This window comes from Thalassophryne amazonica, chromosome 23 (genome assembly GCF_902500255.1).
Source record: "Thalassophryne amazonica chromosome 23, fThaAma1.1, whole genome shotgun sequence".
NCBI classification, from domain to species: Eukaryota; Metazoa; Chordata; class Actinopteri; order Batrachoidiformes; family Batrachoididae; genus Thalassophryne; species Thalassophryne amazonica.
The window spans coordinates 1989798-2011901 of NC_047125.1; the positions used below are offsets into that span (position 1 = coordinate 1989798).

The following is a 22104-nucleotide window of genomic DNA, read 5'->3' on the forward strand; positions in this document are numbered from 1 at the left end:
TTAATATAACATACATCAGACTTCATTAATGCTCCACACCCCAACAGTTGGTGGCAGTAATGCACCATGTCGATTTCCAAAACGCCAACAAACGCGATAGAAGAAGAATCCAATGAAGCAGAACTTTCCTTTTGGCGGGTGAGGCTAAAGCTAGTTAGCTGGAGACGCTGGAAACTCTTCTCTGAACAGATCAAACTTCACTCTGTGATCCTCGAATATGTTTTTTGAAGAGCTCCAGAAGCACAAAGGTCGACAGTAAACCGGAAGAAGAAGAAAAGGTGACGTTAGCGCGAAAAGGTGGAAGAGCTGAGAAGGTTGTTGAAACAGCGGCTAACTGCTGCTAATGCTGAGATATTTGAGTTGGTAGAAACAAACAGATCGCAGAGCAGCAAGAAGAAACGAGTGGATTTAAAGAAGAGAAGAAACTAGTCAACGTGCTGGAAGCTGTTTTCAAGCCTGAAGTTCTCTGATCCAGAGCAGGTTTGTCCACTAAACTTTTGTATTCAGGTCTGTTTAAACAATGAAACGTGGCCTTGCATCAGCGCCGTCATGACGATTTTCAAGTTTAGGGTGCTTGGGTCCTGATAATCACGAAATGGTGGTAAAATGTAACGAAATGGAGCAGATTGAACCAGACTGACTCCAAATAATTACTTTTATTTAATTCTTTAGCTTTTGTTTTTGTGAGATGAGCTCAGTTAATGTAGTTGGGGCAGGTGCGCCATCTGGTGTTCAAGAGATGAAACTTCAGTGAATAAGTCAGTCTGCTCCATTTCTCTCCGTTTATCACCTGTTTCGTTATTATCAGTCCCATTTCGCTTAAAAATAATAAAAGTAATTAATTTAATCATATTTGGAGTCAGTCTGCTCCTTTTCGTTACTTTTTACCCCCATTTTGTGATTATTAGGCTCCATTTTGCTCCATTTCATTCATTTCATCGTTTAGTTTAGCCGGGGTGTTAACTCCGATAATTTTGCTTAAATTGTTTGAAATTTTTTGATGTTTCATGGAATATCTCTGCTAACACCAGACTGATTTTTATGTCTGGTGCAGCTTTTTTTTTATATAAGTGACAATTCCTTTAACACAGGTGTGATCTATCAGTAGTATGAGTTGACCATAGACATTATAAAGAGGAGACGCTGCATCGACCGCTGCTGTCTATTAGAACAATCCATCGTAACTCTGAGTACTAAACTGATTTTTCATGCTTTTTTTTCTGCATACGTCTTACATGTAGCTATGATACGGGACAAATGGTTTGTCATTTTAATATTCATATTGGGATTAACAGTAATCGACTATTCTGATATAGCCTTAACTGTAGACAGGTATTTTGCAAACACTGGAATCGTACACACATTATACATTAGAGAGGGCAGACAGTGGCAGTAAAGTCAACTGTTTTTGTAATTTGAAGAGACAATATATGATTAGGCTATAAATAAATATTTCTATATACAAACAAAATACTGACTAATGAATACATTATATTTCTATATAAAAAATAGCAATAGATATGAGTTATAATACCTCACCATACGGAACTTTAGGGTTGTTACTAACAACCGGATTGTACGAAGAGAACAAGTAAACATACATGTATAGGAAGCAGCCACACATCATGACCCTGTTGTGACATTACAATCAGGGGTTGTCGGGGCTTCAGCTGCAATTAGCTCGGATTGTGATAGCCATGCATCTAACACGCATGGCTGCTAATTTTGAGAGTATTCTGAGTAAAATTGATGAGTTCAGATTCCGTGTGAGTGAGGAGATGCTGGATATTATCTTTGGAACTGAAACTTGGTTAAAATCTGATATACCGGATTGTCTTTTCAGGTTTTAAACTTTTACATAAAGATACAATTGAAGTTAGAGGTGGTGTTATACTAATGGTGAGAGACCATGTAGATGTTGAATTATGCAGTGTTTTGAATGATATGAATTTAAAAGACACCTTGTGGGTTTGGATGAAGAGTGATGGTTACCATGACAGTCTACTTGGTGTTGTTTATAGAAAAGGAGATGCAAGTGATGAATATAATATGAGTCTGTTAGAACAATTTGAATTTGTAAGGGTAAGCTGTTGATAAATGGCGATTTTAATCTGCCAAGTATAGACTGGCAGAATAGCCTTGTAAATGAAGGTGAAAACTCATTTGCACAGAAATTTTTTGATAAAATCTGTAATTTGTTTCTATGTCAGAATGTGCTAGAGCCTACTAGACAGAGAAGGACTGATTCCCCAAGTTGTTTAGACTTAGTTATTTCTTCTTCCTCGCAGTTGCAGTAGAGCATGTTAAGATTGGATGTCCTATTGGTAATGCTGATCACAGCGTATTAACCTGGGACTTTAATATTAAGGGCAATTATTCATGTACTCGTGAGTTATTTAGGCATGATTATAATCGAGCAGATTATGAAAAACTCTGTAATTTATTAAAAAATGTTGATTGGTCTTGTGTATTTACAAATGATGTAAATGTTGCGTGGGAGTATTTTCATAGGCAAATTAATACTGCTGTTAAGGAATGTGTACCTTTAGTAAAAATAACTAGTGGTGGCAAGATCAATCCACCCTGGTTAAATGTTTCAGTTAAAAGGGCTATCAGAAAGAAATATTTTTCCTTTAAAAGATATCAGGAAACGAAATCTTACGCTAGATATCAGGAGCACGTTAAGGCCCGAAATGCTGCCAATAAAAAAACCAGGGCAGCAAAAAGAGTGTTTGAAAAAAATCTCTGTAAAAGGGTCAAAAAGAACCCCAAGGCTTTTTATATGTATGTAAATAATAGGACTAAAAACAGGTTTACTATTGAAAAATGAAAAGGGCATGATTATTGACGATGATGAAGAAATTGCTGTGGAGTTAAATCATTTTTTCCAGTCAGTTTTTGTGAATGAAGAAGATAAAAGCTTGATCTGGTTTAATGATTTTATGAAATGTATTTACGGCGAAACAGTATGTGATCCCTTTAATTTTTATGGTCAAATTGTTGAACATCACGTTTTTTGCATTCTTAGACTGACATTCTTGACTAATATAGACTTCCTGACACTTGGAAGAGGGCCAATGTGACCCCAATTTTCAAGAAGGGTGAAAAGACCATAGCAGGTAATTACAGGCCTGTGAGTCTGACATCACAGGTTTGTAAATTATGTGAAAAAATAATTCGAGACAAGCTTGTAATCTTTATAGAAAATTTGCTCTCGAACGATCAGCATGGTTTTCGAAGGGGCAGATCATGTCTCACTAATTTACTTGTTATTCTTGAGGAATGGACGCAAATGTATGTCGAGGGCTTACCCTTTGATGCCCTGTATCTCGATTTTCTCAAAGCATTTGACTCGGTGCCGAGTGCCAGACTTTATTTATAAATTGCAAAAGTACGGTATAGAAGGAATACTTTGTAATTGGATAGAAGATTTTTTTAAGTGATAGGGAACAGAGAGTTTGCATGAATGGTGTGAAGTCCTCTTGGATGAAGGTCACCAGTGGTGTCCCCCAGGGATCGGTCATAGGGCCGATATTGTTTTTGCTTTTTATCAATGATTTGCCGTGTGCAATAAAGTCAAATTGTAAAATTTTCGCCGAAGACACGAAGGTGTATCACCCCATCCTTTCCTTAACTGATGGGGAAGACCTCCAGTCAGACATAGTCTCATAGCTTGGTCTGAAGAATGGTTACTTGGGTTTAATGAAAGAAAATGCAAAGTTCTCCATATTGGTAGAAAAAAATCCATGTTATGATTATTTTATGAATGAAAAACAATTACAAGTGATTTCAGAAGAAAGAGACCTAGGAGTGTTGATTTCTAAGGACTTATCCTTTTCCCGCCACATTGCTCTTTCGGCAGCTAAGGCCAATAGAATTCTTGGGATGATAAAAAGGGCCTTTTTGTTTATTGACAAGGACTCTTTTCTTCTTTTATACAAAACGTTTGTTCGTCCTTGCCTTGAATATTGTGTGCAGGCATGGTCACCATATTTGCAGAAAGACAAAAATATTTTAGAGAAAGTACAGAGAAGGGCCACTAAGTTGGTTCCAGAATTTAAAAATATGCATTATGAGGACAGGCTCTTGCAACTTGGTCTCACAAGTCTTGAAGACAGGCGAACTCGAGGTGATTTGATTGAAATATACAAAATTTTGCATGGTTTTGAGAATGTTGACCCCACAGTATTTTTTGAATTGAGAAGGTATACTGGCCTTAGAGGGCATAAATGGTGCTTGGAAGTTAATAGATCTAGATTAAATGTGAGGAAAGAATTCTTGAGTAACCGAGCAGTGAAGATCTGGAATAGTTTGCCACCTGAAGTGGTCTTATACCCAAGTACAGATATTTTTAAAGCAAATTATGATTTGTATTATAGTATAACGAATGCCACCAGATTTTGATTTTGATTATTGATAGCTGTTTTTATTGAATGATATGATTTATGATGAATTATATGCAATCATGTATTATTCTTAAGTACAGATATTTTTAAGCAAATATGCCACCTGATTTTGATTATGCCACATGATTTTGATTAATAGTTGTTTTTATTGAATGTTATGATGTGTCATTATATGCAATCGTGTATACAAATATTTTACACAATAAAATGAATTATGAATTATGTGATCTCTCAGAAGTATGACTTGACTTCTTTCAGTAATTCTCTCAATGAATGGTCTTTTTGTGTATGAATTTTGCACTTTGTGTCTATGCCTTTTTTTTTTTATCTCTGAATGGTCTGTGTCTATAAATCATCTGGTTACCGTTTGAGGTGCAGCTCCATCCAGAAGTAGTCAAGGAGCCAGTCATCAGTTTTGACCTGATTGGTACCACTGAAGGTGACCAAATGACACTTAGAATCCAACCTCAGTGTACCACGGCCGACACAAAAATGTATGATAACCATCACAGGGTGGTAGCTGTAGCCACCTAAGGGGGTCAGTGAAGAATTACACAGAGGTCAAATCATGTTGAAAACTATATCACATGATTTGTCTGATCATAGCGATTCCAAAAAGGTATAGTTTGAAACATCTATGACGGCATGTTCTGGTGACAAAGGTCAATTTTAGTTTGTACAGGGGTCAAAAATGAAAGTTGCTACAGTTTCAGTAAAAATAATGCAAATTATTGGTTGAAATAAAATGATTAATACATAGAATAGTTTTGACTGTGCTGAATGTTTGGTCTCCAAAGTAAAGGTCAAAAAACATTGACATCCATTGGATTCTATGACATGTTACCTGTTACTCCGTAACATGGTAACTAAGCAGGACAGATGGTGCAAACTATTTCTTTTTAGAACCCTATCAACCCAAAAATAATTTGCATCATTTTTTTTACCAAAATTGGAGCAACTTTAACAAACAAACTGAAACTGACCTTTGTCACCATTTTTACTGTTTTTCCCCTTAACTCCAGCACATTCAGTCATAGATAGTCCAAACTATGCCTTTTCGGAATCTTTATGATCAGCCAAATAATGTGGTATAGTTTTCAACATGATTTGGAGCATTTTTAAATTTTGACCCCTGTGTAATTATTTACTGACCCCTGCAGCTCATTAGAGGTCAGCTCCAGGATGTCTCTATGTCTGAAAATAAACACAAGTTAATTTAGAATGTGTGTGTCAGATTTTATGCTTTTATCACAAACTGAACAATTGTTATAGAAATTTTAGCTAAGCTGCACCACGATGGCACACTGGAGCATGTTCTTCAATTTCAATATATTTTAATTTATATGGCACCAAATCACAACAAAGTTAGATAAAATCAAGAGCTGAAGTTGTTTCTGTGAAATTTCCACACAAAAATGGGTTTGTGTGCCGTCAGATTCCCACCAAGTTTTGTGCTAAAACATCATGAGATGACGTCACTCAGTATAGCGGCATTAGATGGCAGTATAATGGCGCGAGGCCGTTGTTCCATTGCCTGGAGAGAACCCTGTGTTAGATAATATCTGTGTTAATTCGTTATTCTATGATTTCATGTTGGATATCAAGTATCTGCTCTGCTTAAATGGTTATGTTTTTGGTCGTCTGCTTGAGTGTGTATGTCAGCTGGTCTGAACTGGTTTTATCTGATCAGAAACAAAGGAATTAGGTTCCATCATGTATCAAACAACTTGGTTGAAGACAAGGGGTGGAGCTTCCCCTCAGTCTGTGGGGAACCAGTAAGATTAGGTTTGTGAGACTAAAACCCACCCACTGTAACGCCCACATTGTCTTATATAAAGATATTGTGTCATCCATGTTCATGGTTTTTTCACAAAAAGGAGTCCGTTTGTGGGCTCTGTTTTTGGGGACCTGGGTCTGGTTTCAAAGTGACTTACAAATAATTCAAATTGAGGAATTGGGTTGTTTTTTGTAAGGGGCAGTATATTACATAAAGAACCGAGAGGAATTACAATTGTCACACAATCTCTTCACTTGTTCTCCTCCTGATAATTAGTTTTTTACAAACATGTCTAAAGCCCAACAGCTGAGGGACAGGCTGAAACAACTGCTAACAGCTGCTGATGAAGAAGTGTAGTAAGGAGTGGCGGCGAAATTCGTGCTGCTGCTGACGGAGCAAAAGCGCCTTCGTGTTGAAGTCTCACAGGACATGCTGGACTCCGAAAAATGATGCCCACCTCTTTCACCATTCGGGAGATTCAGACGGCTTTCGGTGGCTTTTCAGTCATGTGACTATCCGAGAAATTGTGGAAGAGGTGGGCATGTCACAACATGTCCTGTGAGACTTGAACACAAAGGCGCTTTTGCTCCGCAGTCAGAAGCTTCGTGCCAAAGCCATCGGCATGAATTTCGCCGCAACTCCTTTTCATGGCCAAATCTTCTGTCACGGTGGAATGTGCCGAAAAAGTGCTGATGTCCACTTCTTCTGCAATTTCTTGGATAGTCACATGACAGTCCCGCATCACCACAGCATTCACTTTGGAAATGATCTGGTTGTTTCAGCATGTTGATGGCCGCCCGGAGCGTGGCTCGCTCTCCACCGTTGTGCGGACGTCTTTAAACCGGTTGTACTGCTCCTTAATCTGTGTGATGCCCAAAGGATCGTCACCAAAAGCCGTCTGAATAATCCGAATGGTTTCCACCTGGCTGTCGCTCAGTTTCTGGCAAAATTTGATGCGGTGCTGCTCCAGTCGTTCCGTCTTTTTCCTTGGAATGAAAAAATGCCGAGCGCATGACACACACCTCACACAAAGGCTGCTTACAAGCAAATGACGCAATCGACAGGTGTGAAAAAATTCACGCATGCGCACGAAGGTTCAAGGTTGGCTCATGCAAGTACATGTGATTCAAATCCATCAGGTTTAAAAAAAAAAAGTAAAAAGGTCGGATACTTTTCTAACAGACCTCGTACTTACGCAACAGGATGATGTATGCGTGTAACATTTCTCCATATTCTGTAAAATCTCTGGATAATTTATTCCTGAAGGAAAGTGACATCACCACCCTCAATGTTTCGTCTTCCTGTGTCCAAGATCAGCAGAGACTTGGAATTTAGAAATGAACAAAGGTAACTGAAAGGATTCTGGTGGCAGTGATTTGTGTATTGTGGCAAGTAGAGGTTTGGTTTATTTTAATCCAACACTTGGCACGAAAAGGTCGACATCGGTAACCTGTTGTACACGAGTAAGAGCAACTCTGGTTTCGAGCAGACGAAGAATAATTATCTTTGACCCCAGAATTTACTCATCATTTATTCATCACTACAATATTAATTCAGTGGGCAGCCAGAGTCCTGCACTTGGGACCAACTCCAGATGTTGATGCTGCTTTGGTCAAGGACAGAGAAAGGAGCAGACCCTAAATAACCCTAAAGTATTTCTTCATAAAAATATGTGGATCCATAAATGCTCAGCTTTTTTTTTTTCCCCAGCTCCTGAGCAATGTCATTAGTGTCTTGTCTAAGCAGATTCCTGGTCTCTTCTTGAACAGGATTGTCCATTTTCTTCATGGATGCTGACAGATTTAGGGTGACCAAATGTCCCGATTTCCCAGGGATTGTCCTGTCCTGGGTTGTCTTTTAGAAAGTGATGGCAATGTTCTGGTTTTCATTGTTTTGCATTGGGTCATTAAGTTGACCAGCACTTGAGTATCATTTGAGTATCTCCTTGCCAGGCTGAGTGTCCTGGTTTCTGCTAATCAAAATATGGTCATCCCAGAGAGATTGTCTACTTTTCCAAGAAGATATTTCGAGCCTGCTCTGTTTACTCATTGTGGCTGTTGCAGCTACTTCCGGTGGCATCTTTGGATTCTAATGTTGTCGCATACTGCGCAACAATAGATGGTGGTTAAGTCGTAAGGCATGTGCTTTAACATCCAATCACTGCAGGTTTGAGACCCAAGAGTTGGACATAATTTTAAGAGTGGGATGCAGCATAAGTGGGCGGAGCATGCCCAGAGAAGGGGCGGACGTCATCAAGAGGCGTCATGTGTGTTAGTTCATGTGTGGCAGAATTAAATAAACAGAGTTGTATTCCTCTTCAAAGTTTAAAAAAAAAAAAATATATATATTATTATTAATATTTTTGTTTTTACAATATTTTAACATGCCAAATTGTGTACTTTTCTCTACTTGTAGCTGAACCTGTCAGCAACCGTGTTTAAGAGCATCCGTGACACGAACACTTGACTCATCAAGAAGGGCAAAGGGATGATGATGATGATGAAATGTGGAAAAACTGGCAATGGTTCATCATGGCATCCAAGTGTAAGTACAAACATTACTTTAATTTCCTAAATTTATTACATTAATTAATTACATGTTTTTTAAACTTCCCATAAACCTTACCTTTGTTTCTGATTTTGTCTCTGCAGGTGGAGGCTGTTATCCTTGAGCACTCAGGCATCTTGGATGCTGCTGAAGCTGCTGCTGCACAGGAGGCCGTGGACGTAGACTCTGAAGGTGAACCGAGGACTTCCACTTCAGCTGGTCCAAGAAGGCAAAGTATCAAAGAAGACGAGATGGACCGAATGTTACTGCTAATGCAGGAACGAGTGGAGGAGAGTCAGGCCCACATGGAAGAACTGCAAAAGTGTAAAGAGCAGCACCCCAGCATAGCTAGGAACGCCTTCGCAGCCTATATCCGGGACTCCTTAAACACCTTGTCTGAATGGAGCTACAGAAAAGCAAAGGATGAAATCTGCCAGGTGTTGACAAAGTATGAAAATGGGGCTGAAGATGATCGGGTCAAGCAACAACAGAAGTTCCATCAGCAACCACCTCACCACCACACAAAGCCACGACACACTGTCCTGCCTGTCCGAGGACTGCAGCCGCTCCTGTCCTGGTAAACACAACTTAGAATCATTTTCAGTCGCATTAAAAAATAAGTATTTTTCAGTCCTATTACACATAAATTACAATCATTTTTATATGTTGTTCAATAAAGACAGAAGAAAATTTAAAGATTGTTGATAACAGTTTTATTATTTAGAACATAATAAATTTTCATGTCTTCTAACAAATCAGTTTTGCCAAATGAACAAATTTAAACATGAGAGTTCCAACTTACAATGTGCATATAATTATACACAATGTTCAAATGTGGCACATTTCTCTCTGCCATGGCACTGCACCCGCCTTGGACTTGCACCAATACTTCAGTAAGTTCTTTTGGATCTTGCCAGGGTTACTTGCAGTATTGTGCCCTCTATGGATTTTTATATCCTGCAGATCGTTCCCTTGCCTCCACGCTCCAGGCACCAACTGCCGAGTGGGGATATCTTCAAGATCAGTGACGTTATTCTGGAGGCCGGGCATCTATTCCGCATAAGATTATGGAGCACCATACAGGTTTGGACAATGACTCACACAGTCCTCGGAGTGTGGTGCATTGTCGCCAGGAGATCCTGGAACCAATTTCCTTTCCTGGAACCAATTTCCTAGAATTCCAAGTGCATTTTCTACCCTCTTCTTGCACTTGACAGTCTGTAATTGAAGTTCTGTTCTTCGTCTGTGAGGTGGCGATGAGCGTATGGTTTCATTGCGTATGGTTGGAGAAGCAAAGGCATCTCCAACCCAAGAGAATGATACAGCTTCTGTGTCATGTGGGAGTGGCCGTGGGTCAGGAAGGCCTATTGTGCCATCTTCAAGGCGGGCCTTCAGTTCAGATTTGTTATAAATCTGGGCATCACTTAATGATCCTTTACCTAAAATAGAAATTGAGAGTAAAGAATTAGAACAAATAAAAATTAATAAATGACTATATTTAATTAAAATTATTTTTTATCTCTACCTACCACCGATGTCTGCCAAGATGAACTTGGCGTCTGAATCAACCAAGGCAAGGAGAACAACACTAAAGAATCTTTTATAATTGCGGTACATGCTTCCTGTACCAGGAGGACACAAGCCGTATGCTTGTCCTCAAGGGCACCACAACAGATCGGAAATTGCCGTTTCTTGAAGAAGCCCTCGGCAATAGCCAGTCACTGTAGAGGTGAAGTTGGAGGTGTCAAACATTCGTCCATGAGCTCTTTACAGGTGGCTTTACACGTTTCTCGGACAGCAACAGCAGTTGTGTTGTGAGGAATGTGCCCTCCATACTTCATACTGCGGTACTTGGTTCCGGAAGCCAAATGATGAAGTCAGTGCCAGCTTCAGGCATCACCGTCCATGGCACTATTCACGGGGAACTGTCCGTGTCAGACGAAGGCTACATGCACACGCAGGTTAACCACAAATGTTTGAAACATCTGTTTAGTTATTGATTAATTCAGATGTTGTTGTGTTCGTTCAATACGTCGGACGTGTGAGGTCGAACGAAGATTAACAAAGTCAAACAAAATGCTAATGTTACAAAAACTAAACACACTAAGAAATTGACAAAAACGACAGCAAAACAAAATACAGTTGTTGGCGGCATTCGTTCAAATTTTTTGACAATTTAAAAACTCTGACAGTTCGCCAGCTGCAGGAATGAAGCTGAGCGAAGGTTAAACGATGCCAACGAAAGTCCAGATTTGGGACTTATGTTTGAGCTTTGCTGTCCTTCCTTAGTGCTGTGTGACCGGAACTTTAGGAAAACTTTCATGTCTGGTGATGTCTGGGAACAGGGTTGGTGTCTCCTGCTTTAGAACGTCTGTCCCAGCACAGGGACATTTCGGTGTTGTCTCATACTTGTGATTGGTCAGCCTGGGCAGCATAGCAGCAGCAGATGATTAAATCGGCCTGTTTTTAGTCTTTACTCCACTTGGTCGTTGACTCTCTCTCACTTTTGCTTTCTTTTGTGTGTTTTAAAGTCTTTCTACAAACATGCCTGGAGTCCAGGAGCTGAGGTACATGTTGAAACTACAGCAAACACCTGCTGATGAAGGAATGATCACAGACCAGGAAGAAGAAATGTGTCATTTAAAAGAAGAGTCCAAAAGAGGTAAAGGGCTGGATGTTGTTTTTAATCCTCTAAATCTCTCCTACAGAACAGGTTTGTTAACTCAGCTTTGTTTGTGTTCCTGATACTTTATAACACGTTGTTATAACAGTCAAATATTTTTCTCATGAGGCATTCCTCCTTTTCCTTGGTAACTTGCCGGCTTTGCTGCCAGGCAAAGCAGGCAGCAACCAGACCTGAATTGTGTAAATGTGGAAGTGTGCAGAATTAAGGGTTTGCAAAAGAGAGAGAGAAAAAGAGGCTGTGATGGAAGTCTGGTCCAAGAAACAGTCTTTGTTAATAGAACTATCTTTGGTTTTGTGATAGCAGTCTGTTTAGCCTGCTAGCATGAGTTGCTCTAGCAAACATCTTCACATCAGGCCAGGAGACATCACCGGTTTAGAACTGATGCACTTAACTATAGTTACAGGCACGCCATCAAGGCAGGACGTAGCACAGGTAAGCTAACACCTGGTTTTTGTTTTTTTCTTTCAAATAACATTTTGTAACACGGAACTGTACTTTCATCAAATGTTTAGACAGGGACATTTTCGTAAAGTCGAGTAAACAACTGTACAAGATCTGTAATCTGGAAATTTCACATTTTATTTTCCACTAAAAAAATCAAATAAATTTTATTTATATAGTGCCAAATCACAACACACAGTTGCCCCAAACGCTTTATATTGTAAGGCAAAGCCATACAATAATTACGGAAAAACCCCAATGGTCAAAACTACCCCCTGTGAGCAGGCACTTGGCGACAGTGGGAAGGAAAAACTCCCTTTTAACAGGAAGAAACCTCCAGCAGAACCAGGCTCAGGGAGGGGCAGTCTTCTGCTGGGACTGGTTGGGGCTGAGGGAGAGAATCAGGAAAAAGACATGCTGTGGAAGACAGCAGAGCTCAATCACTAATGATTAAATGCAGAGTGGTGCATACAGAGCAAAAAGAGAAAGAAACACTCAGTGCATCATGGGAACCCCCCAGCAGTCTAAGTCTATAGCAGCATAACTAAGGGATGGTTCAGGGTCACCTGATCCAGCCCTAACTATAAGCTTTAGCAAAAAGGAAAGTTTTAAGCCTAATCTTAAAAGTAGCGAGGGTGTCTGTCTCCCTGATCAGAACTGGGAGCTGGTTCCACAGGAGAGGAGCCTGAAAGCTGAAGGCTCTGCCTCCCATTCTACTTTTACAAACCCTAGGAACTACAAGTAAGCCTGCAGTCTGAGAGCGAAGCGCTCTATTGGGGTGATATGGTACTATGAGGTCCCTAAGATAAGATGGGACCTGATTATTCAAAACCTTATAAGTAAGAAGAAGAATTTTAAATTCTATTCTAGAATTAACAGGAAGCCAATGAAGAGAGGCCAATATGGGTGAGATATGCTCTCTCCAAAAAATAAAAAAGTTTAAGGGATTCTGCAACTGAACTATTGTGGTGAGTGAAACTCTCTGTTTGGTGCATATAAGGTGTCTGTTAGAACAGGATGAGGGTAGTTGTGCATCTTAAAACGTGTCTGATCAGCAGAGGTGATGCAAAAACACTTTACTGTGTAACAGCTTCAGTGGCACCATGGAGGAGGGGCGCCACAGATGATGTCACATTTCTACGGAGATCTGGTACTTTTTTGACATACGGTATGTGCTGACTTTGAGTGGTTTTCTCTCTCTCTCTCTGAGCAAACAACGCGTTTTGGAAACACAAAGCCTTTACCACACATAAACCCAATATTTTACTTATATATATTTTATATATATATATATTATACTTATACTTACTTATATTTTTATTTTGACCATATAATTGATGAGATTTTATCGATGCCATTATCGATTCTGCTTATCGAGCCGATTCCTTATCGATTCCCTTATAAACCTTTTGATCGATTGCAGTTTGTTTGTATTACAACATTTGGAAAGAGGTGTCATTTGATTTAATCTGCGTTTCGCTTTGAATTTATTAATTCCAACTGGACTCTATCGTTCTAACTTGACTCGGCAGAGAGCCGCGCAGCGTTTGGAGCTGTGTGAACAGAACGGAGGACGATTCTCGTTTCTTTCTCCCAACAAGACAGGAGTCCCAGTTAGTAACTTTAATCTGCGCAAAAGTGACTCACAATTGACATATTCAAGGTTGAAAGTGGGGAACACCAAAAAAGCTGAAACCCAAAATTACCCCCAGACAACACCCACACAATATTCTAGAAGCTCTGAAATGCAATCTGGGACTATTCCAGACAGTAAACTGCAGTGAGTGCAGCATCCATTTAGTGAGTGATATTCTGCTCTTACTAGGATGCAGCCGTTTTCCAGCTTGGCAGATAGTTCTGGAGGAAATCACTGAAGAAATTAACAAATTGAAAATATGGTTTGACCGAAACAAACTGTCATTAAACTTAAATAATACAGGGCTGAGTTGGAGGTTTAGAGTCAGTAGGTGTTCACAGGAAATGGTTATTTATTTCTATATGTATTTACTTATGTTCATTTTTAGTTGGTTTTATATTTTCTGTTGTGTTTTTAATCAGGTTCTTTTTGTCTCTTTCTCTAAAATTGTATTGTAGCATTATAAGTTATTATTACTATTACTGTTGTTGCTATTAAGTTGGAGAGGAAATGGCGTCTCACTAACTTAGAAGATCTTCAGTTAGCCTGGAAAAAGAGTTTGTTGCTCTATAAAAAAGCCCTCCGTAAAGCTAGGACATCTTTCTACTCATCACTAATTGAAGAAAATAAGAATAACCTCAGGTTTCTTTTCAGCACTGTAGCTAGGCTGACAAAGTGTCAGAGCTCTATTGAGCTGAGTATTCCATTAACTTTAACTAGTAATGACTTCATGACTTTCTTTGCTAACAAAATTTTGACTATTAGAGAAAAAATTACTCATAACCATCCCAAAGATGTATCGTTATCTTTGGCTGCTTTCAGTGATGCCGGTATTTGGTTAGACTCTTTCTCTCCGGTTGTTCTGTCTGAGTTATTTTCATTGGTTGCTCAAGGAAGTCCTACCATTATTTAATGCTTCAATCTTAAATATGATCAATCTATCTTTGTTAGTTGGTTATGTACCACAGGCCTTTAAGGTGGCAGTAATTAAACCATTACTTAAAAAGCCATCACTTGATCCAGCTATCTTAGCTAATTATAGGCCAATTTCCAACCTTCCTTTTCTCTCAAAGATTCTTGAGAGGGTAGTTGTAAAACAGTTAACTGATCACCTGCAGAGGAATGGTCTATTTGAAGAGTTTCAGTCAGGTTTTAGAATTCATCATAGTACAGAAACAGCATTAGTGAAGGTTACAAATGATCTTCTTATGGCTTCGGACAGTGGACTTATCTCTGTGCTTGTTCTGTTGGACCTCAGTGCTGCTTTTGATACTGTTGACCATAAAATTTTATTACAGAGATTAGAGCATGTCATAGGTATTAAAGGCACTGCGCTGCGGTGGTTTGAATCATATTTGTCTAATAGATTACAGTTTGTTCATGTAAATGGGGAATCTTCTTCACAGACTAAAGTTAATTATGGAGTTCCACAAGGTTCTGTGCTAGGACCAATTTTATTCACTTTATACATGCTTCCCTTAGGCAGTATTATTAGACGGTATTGCTTAAATTTTCATTGTTACGCAGATGATACCCAGCTTTATCTATCCATGAAGCCAGAGGATACACACCAATTAGCTAAACTGCAGGATTGTCTTACAGACATGAAGACATGGATGACCTCTAATTTCCTGCTTTTAAACTCAGATAAACTGAAGTTATTGTACTTGGCCCCACAAATCTTAGAAGCATGGTGTCTAACCAGATCGTTACTCTGGATGGCATTTCCCTGATCTCTAGTAATACTGTGAGAAATCTTGGAGTCATTTTTGATCAGGATATGTCATTCAAGGCGCATATTAAACAAATATGTAGGACTGCCTTTTTGCATTTACGCAATATCTCTAAAATCTGAAAGGTCTTGTCTCAGAGTGATGCTGAAAAACTAATTCATGCATTTATTTCCTCTAGGCTGGACTATTGTAATTCATTATTATCCGGTTGTCCTAAAAGTTCCCTAAAAAGCCTTCAGTTGGTTCAGAATGCTGCAGCTAGAGTACTGACGGGGACTAGAAGGAGAGAGCATATCTCACCCGTGTTGGCCTCTCTTCATTGGCTTCCTGTTAATTCTAGAATAGAATTTAAAATTCTTCTTCTTACTTATAAGGTTTTGAATAATCAGGTCCCATCTTATCTTAGGGACCTCGTAGTACCATATTACCCCATTAGAGCGCTTCGCTCTCAGACTGCGGGCTTACTTGTAGTTCCTAGGGTTTGTAAGAGTAGAATGGGAGGCAGAGCCTTCAGCTTTCAGGCTCCTCTCCTGTGGAACCAGCTCCCAATTCAGATCAGGGAGACAGATACCCTCTCTACTTTTAAGATTAGGCTTAAAACTTTCCTTTTCGCTAAGGCTTATAGTTAGGGCTGGATCGGGTGACCCTGGACCATCCCTTGGTTATGCTGCTTTAGACGTAGATTGTGGGGGGTTCCCATGATGCACTGTTTCTTTCTCTTTTTGCTCCGGATGGAGGGAGGGAGGGAGACGTGTCGTGTGCAGATGAGTTAAATTTCTGTTAATTTCTGTCTGTGTGTGTGAAAAGTCTGATGTTGCTAGGCAACAGCAGGCTTGGGGGGGGGTAGATGAGAAGGGGGTAGCCGAATTCCTTCACCAAGGCTGTAGATCCTTCTGGGGGAAGAGCAGGGAATTTGGCCTTCAGGAGCCGATAAGGCTGCCATGTTGATGCTTGGCGGAGAGATACAGAATTCTATTTACTGCACTCCTGACCGTCGAGAGTCCAAATTTATGAAGAATATTTTCTGGTCCTCAGCAGTACATTCCTTTCCAATGCAGTGATTTGCTCCGAGATTGAATCCATTTTGCGTTTGAGTTCAAGAGTTCACGCAGTCTGAGATTATACAGCATTGCTCAACTCATTAATTATGACGGACTGATATGGGACAAAATTCTGGAAGCAGCCGTCTTACTAATATTCCAGTGGGTCAGGGCAGCGTACAAACCAATCAGCACCAACTCTCCCACCATAAAAGCGAATACGAATGAATCCTCAACGTCTTCCACAGAGAGTGGAGCCACATGTCACACTCCATTCTCTCAGGTGTCGAGAGCAAAGCCCGCTGGGTAGGTTCCATCAGGGCACGCAGGGTCCCCAAACCCTGATCTCCTTCTTGAAAACAAATGGTGTCAGTGGTGTTGAGAGACCAGCTGATCAATTCCATAGTTAATCCAAATCATAATTTGAAGAATTCACAGTCTGGTGAAGCTGGGACTTTGAAGGTCAGAGCAGAGATAGAGAGCAGGAGAGGAAAATGCCATGGACATGCTAACGCATTAGCATTGGTCCCGTTTTTAAGTTATAAAATAGATCTATTAACTGTTTCAGAAGACCATAACAGGTCAGTTTAACATATAAAAAAGGTACATATTACTCACAGACATATGCTCTTTGTGGTTTTACTGGGGAAAAATTAAGATAAAGTGAAATAAAACAAAGAACCATGAAGCAGCGGGTCAGGTCAATGCTTCAAGCTTCAAAGAAGAGCCGTGCTGCAGAAACGGTTGATTACAGACCCTCCAGGGGTTCTGTCATTGACGTAGCGACATGGTCATTTTCCCGACAAATGCCCCAAAAACAACGGCTGCTCTGAAGGACCGATAAGGGAATCACTAAGCAAAAAGGCTATTGATGTCGGTGGATCAAATCATTTGTTAACGATACCTGAAAAAAAAAGGTTCTCGACACCTGGCCCTATGTTTTACTCTGTAATCATGATCATGACAGAGTTTTTAAAATGCCAATCGCGTGTTCTTATTTTTACGACATCATGCTAAATTTATACGGCCGTGGACACTGATCTGTATAACAGATACAAATCTGTTTCTTTGGATCCGCGGAAGCCCGAGGAATGGCTCACTCAAAGCGTGGCTGTTACAACAGTTGTCATAAAGCAGGACTGGTTGGTTGTTACGGTGACACTGTGTGCCTTCTGCTGCAAGACGCTGGTTTTAACATAATTGCAGCATGTGGACATCGCATACTTTGAGAGCTATCAAATTTTTGAAAGAATTTTGTGGTCTGTCTGAGTCACGGAGTGATGTCGGACAGAGAGAAGATAAGAAAGACGGTGTGAAAAAGTTGGATAATGAATCAAAAGTCAGTGAAATTGGTGCTGTGGAGGAATAAGTGTGCCAAAATTAAATTAATAAATACGTAATTAAATAATTACTTAAATGTGCCATTAATTAAATCAATACATCATTAAGTAATTACTTAAATGTGCCATTAATTAAATGTCATTAATTAATTTAAATTGGAGGAGTAAAAGTGACAAACAACTATATCATTAAATAATTACTTATGTGTGTCATTATTAATTAAATGTCATTAATTTATTAATTGGAGGAGTAAAAGTGACAAACTTAAACATATTAAATAATTGCTTAAATGTGCCACTAAATTAATTAAAATTGAAGTTAAATACATAAAAAATAATTTCAGTATTTAATTATTGCATGGTCAAAAACATATAATTATTTCATGATTTAATGAATTATTTTATGGTCCTTGTGTTGCGGTGCATCATGAATTAATTTTATCTGTCAAACTCGACCATCAGAGTCAATGGGTGGGTTTCTAACACCTGATTGGTTACCCTGTATATCAAGTCGCAGCAAATTGATTCCAAAAAAAATTGATTTAAAAATTTATACACATTATTGGTTGAGTTAGTGGGGTTTTAAAAAGTAACACTTTGCATCATGTGTCATGCTTAGTTCATGTTACAGGGTAACATATGTCACATGTTACAGAATCCAATGGACATTGGACTCGTTTGACCTTTATTTTGGAGACCAAGCATTCAACACTGTCAAAACTATTCCATTTATTAATCCTATTAGCTCAACCAATAATTTGCATCACTTTTAACTAAGGGTGTAATGGTACATGTATTTGTATTGAACCATTTTGGTACAAGACCCTCGATTCGGTTCAGGGCTATGCACGGGTGAGTTCGTGTTGCGTGTGTTTACATTCAGTGTTGCCAACTTGGCGACTTTCATGCTAAATCTGGCGACTTTCCAAACCATCTTAATGACTTATTTTCTCAAAAGCGACTAGCGACAAATCGAGCTACTTTTCCTGGCGTTACCGGAGACTTTTCTGATTTTTGGTGACTGAAAGTGAAAGTCTCTGTCACTGAGCGGCAGCGGGTCTCCCCCTCCTCTGCTGCAGCAGCCTGAAAAGCGCTGAGCGGAGGGATATCTACAGTTCTCCTCACTCGGACTCGCTCATCCTACTGACCTCATTTGCTGCGCTGGCCATGAGAAGTTATTTTATTTTAATAAGTGATGGCAAAATAAATAAACAAACCAAGAACCAAGTTTATTTGTGGTTCTAAATATGTTTAAGGTGGTTTTACTCACTTTTTTTGCCTCTCCCATAATGTTTTTGTTTTCCAAACTTCATTTAAAAAGATAAATTAACAAACATTAAACAAACAGTTAATAGTAAAATGTAAAATGTACAAAAGTAAAGGGATTCTTTAACATTACTTCTCTTAAAAAAATTCCTTATAGAGTGTGACAGTTGCGTTGGAACCGTTGTGCTGCGCTTTACTTGTGGAAAGGTTTTGTTAAAAGCTGTTTACTAGGAATTAATTTTTATAATATTTTATACACTTGTTGTTTATTTGAGAACATTTTATTTAACTTATTCAAAATCAAATCAATTTTATTTATATAGCGCCATATCACAACAAACAGTTGCCCCAAGGCGCTTTATAATGTAAGCCAAAGCCACACAATAATTACGGAATAATTATTTTATTTTCCTGTTTGAAAAATGTTATAATAAATTGTTGGTTTAAACAACAAGCAAATTTCAAATACTGGACCAAAAATAAACCAAACCGTGACCTCAAAACCGAGATATATACTGAACCGTGATTTTTGTGTATCGTTGCACCCCTACTTCTCACCAAAATTGGAGCCACTTTAAGTTTTGACAACTGTACAAAAATGAAATTTGTCACCATTCTTGCTGTTTTTACCCCATAACTCCATAGCATTCAGTCATAGATAGTCCAAACTATATCTTTTGGGAATCTCTATTATCAGATAAGTAATGTGTAGTTTTCAATTTAATTGGTGTATTTATAAATTTTTACCCTGTGTAATTCTTCACTTGACCTCTACCTGGCCGCCTATTGAAAATTCAAGTGGCCACTCTGTTTATTTTTAAAGTGTAGTGTCTAAGCTGTATTTGTGCTGAATTTGACGTTTGTATCACCATTTGAAGGAATGTTTCAGTTATCTGCTGCACTAATAAGCCAACAGAGCATGTACAAGCTGCTGTCTGTTAGCTTAAACATGTGTATATAAGACAATCTGAATTGAAGGACAAATGCTGCTTTTAACAACCTGCACCTCATTTCTGGCATAAAATATGGTCGTTTACTCACCCATATAACTTTGGTGTGATTAGTCCATCCATGGTTCAAATCTGAGGCAAACATTTTTCTTTTTCTTCTAAGGTGGATTAGCACTTTTTGTGGTACACAGCACGAACTACTGGACAGGAGGAACCTAGCAGTCGATGTGACTCCCTGATTTCAAAATGCTGCTCTTTTCAGCCAGGTGTGTGGTGCTGTAACATGTCAGTCATCTGTGTCCAATCAGATTTCAGGGGAGTCCAGTGCAACCCTGACCTCAGTTCTAGCTCCACCCATGCCAGGAAGGGTTCAACATTTGACATTTCCTGTTTCAGTGTGAATTTGCCACTAAGTTCCCGCAACATTCCATGGGATCTCATGTGTCGATCCAGGAAGTGTTTGACATTTCCTGTTTCACGGTGGATTATGAATTTGGCACTTCTGTTTTGGCCACAGTGTACCATGAGCGAGCGTCGCCGCCACTTGCGCAGTGCTTTGCTTGTATAAATATAGTCTGAGGTGCAAATGAAAACAGTTCCTGATGGACCTGGCCGCCTGTCTGTCGAGTCTGGTGTTTTCTGCCTACCAGCCTGTGTGCATGCATGCAAAGTTGGAAGTAAACAACAGTGTTCTCTTCTGTATATTGAACCGAATGTAATCTATTTTCTTCTCAATGTAATGTAAAAAATCTTGGGCTGTAAAAGGAGAGTAACTTACAGGTAGTTGTCCTTGAATAGGTATTGGCGCTGTGTCGAACGGGAACTTTGAATTGTTTTTTTTGTAGCCAGTCGTACATGCTTATAGTCTAGAATAGCATCGCATCCTATGAGGTGGAATACTTCTAGTTTTGAACTACTCCATTTTTGTTCTACACCTCTGGCTTTATGCTTGAGGCCACGTAGGTAATCATTGAACCAAGGCATTTGTGCTTTGGGTGGGGGATGGTTTTAATACAGGTGGAGCAATCATGACAAGTATGGTTGTGAGCGCTGAGTTTAAGCTGTCCACACCACTGAATGGTCATTTTCCAAAAGTGATGCTAATATATCAGGTTCCAAGTTGAATCGTAGTTGAAGAGGTGATGTGTCACCACACTGTTAAATAAGGTTCTTGTTCCAGTAAACATAACAGTGAGATTATAAACTTTTATTATTCTTCTGATCTTGGATATACGTAGTATCTTGGGCAGAGTGCACAGTTAGATGTTCAAACTGTTTATATTTTAGATCCCAACAGCTAATAAGCTAAACTCAGGTTTATCAATTAGAGCAACACCCCACCTTGATTCATATCACAAGGGACATGTACGCTGGTGGGCAGGCTTCATTTAAGGAGATGATAGCAGTAGGTTTAAGCCAGGTTACATATAAACCAATCATATTAAAGTGGTGTTCCATAATTGGATTGTTTATCAACAGTAATTTTGAGGATAGTGACCTTATGTTAATGAGACCCAAACTAAAGACCTCAGTTGGGTTGGAAATTGGACTATTGGGATTTGAGGGTGGTTTGAGAGTAGTATATATGAGATGCCTAAAATTACATTCGGATTTAAGAAATTCCACGTGGGATGTTGGTATCGGATACAAAATATTTGATGTTGCAGGAACAGCCAGTGGGGCATCCTCAATTTTAATGTCGTCCAATGAAGTAATGAGTATTAAGTTTGCAAAAGGATCCCTCTGTGCTCTTTATGGGCACATCTGCAGAAACAGGCCACAGTCTCAAATAGACAAATTTCCCGCCCCGCCACATAAACTGCACTATCACCATAGTGGATTTTCTGTGCTAATTCCCCCACTAAGGATCCCCCCACTAATGGAGTACATGTCCACATTAGTCGTAAGGCCTGCAGGTTCGATAATCTCCTGCTCCGTGACCTGCTGTAAAGTCCTAATGTTGCCTTCCTTGTAGAGCTCTATTTATTGTTTAATATATTTATTGAACTTTTCATGATATAAAAATACACACGCAACAAAGCCACCTTAAAACAAAGAACATGTGGATTTACCGCCACTTTAAAGGCACACAATTATATGTAAACAAGAAAGTGAAAAAACATAATAAATACACATAACCAACCAAAATAATTCCCCCCCAAAAAAATTATTAAACAAAAACTACTCCCAAACTTGTGTTGATGGTTTGTCAAAAAATATCAAAAAAGGCTTCCAAACTTTATAAAATTTATTTTCGATACCCTTTATCACACACCTGATAT

The 22104-nt window shown here is 39.2% G+C and overlaps 1 protein-coding gene and 1 long non-coding RNA gene across 4 annotated transcripts in view; both read left to right on the plus strand.

Moving 5' to 3' along the window:
* LOC117504842 overlaps window positions 1-11488 on the plus strand; it is a 116515-nt gene extending 105027 nt beyond the window's left edge. For 2 of the 3 annotated variants that reach the window (XM_034164392.1, XM_034164391.1), the window contains exons 3-4: window positions 8835-9307; window positions 11262-11488. In XM_034164392.1, the coding sequence (XP_034020283.1) occupies window positions 8835-9307; window positions 11262-11475 (687 nt within the window). In that variant the 3' untranslated portion in view covers window positions 11476-11488. Of the gene's footprint in view, window positions 1-418; window positions 481-8598; window positions 8728-8834; window positions 9308-11261 lie in introns of those variants that run through there. The other variant, XM_034164389.1, reaches the window with a different exon arrangement.
* Window positions 1-22104, plus strand: part of LOC117504894 — a 797517-nt gene that overhangs the window by 319994 nt on the left and 455419 nt on the right. The window lies entirely within an intron of this gene.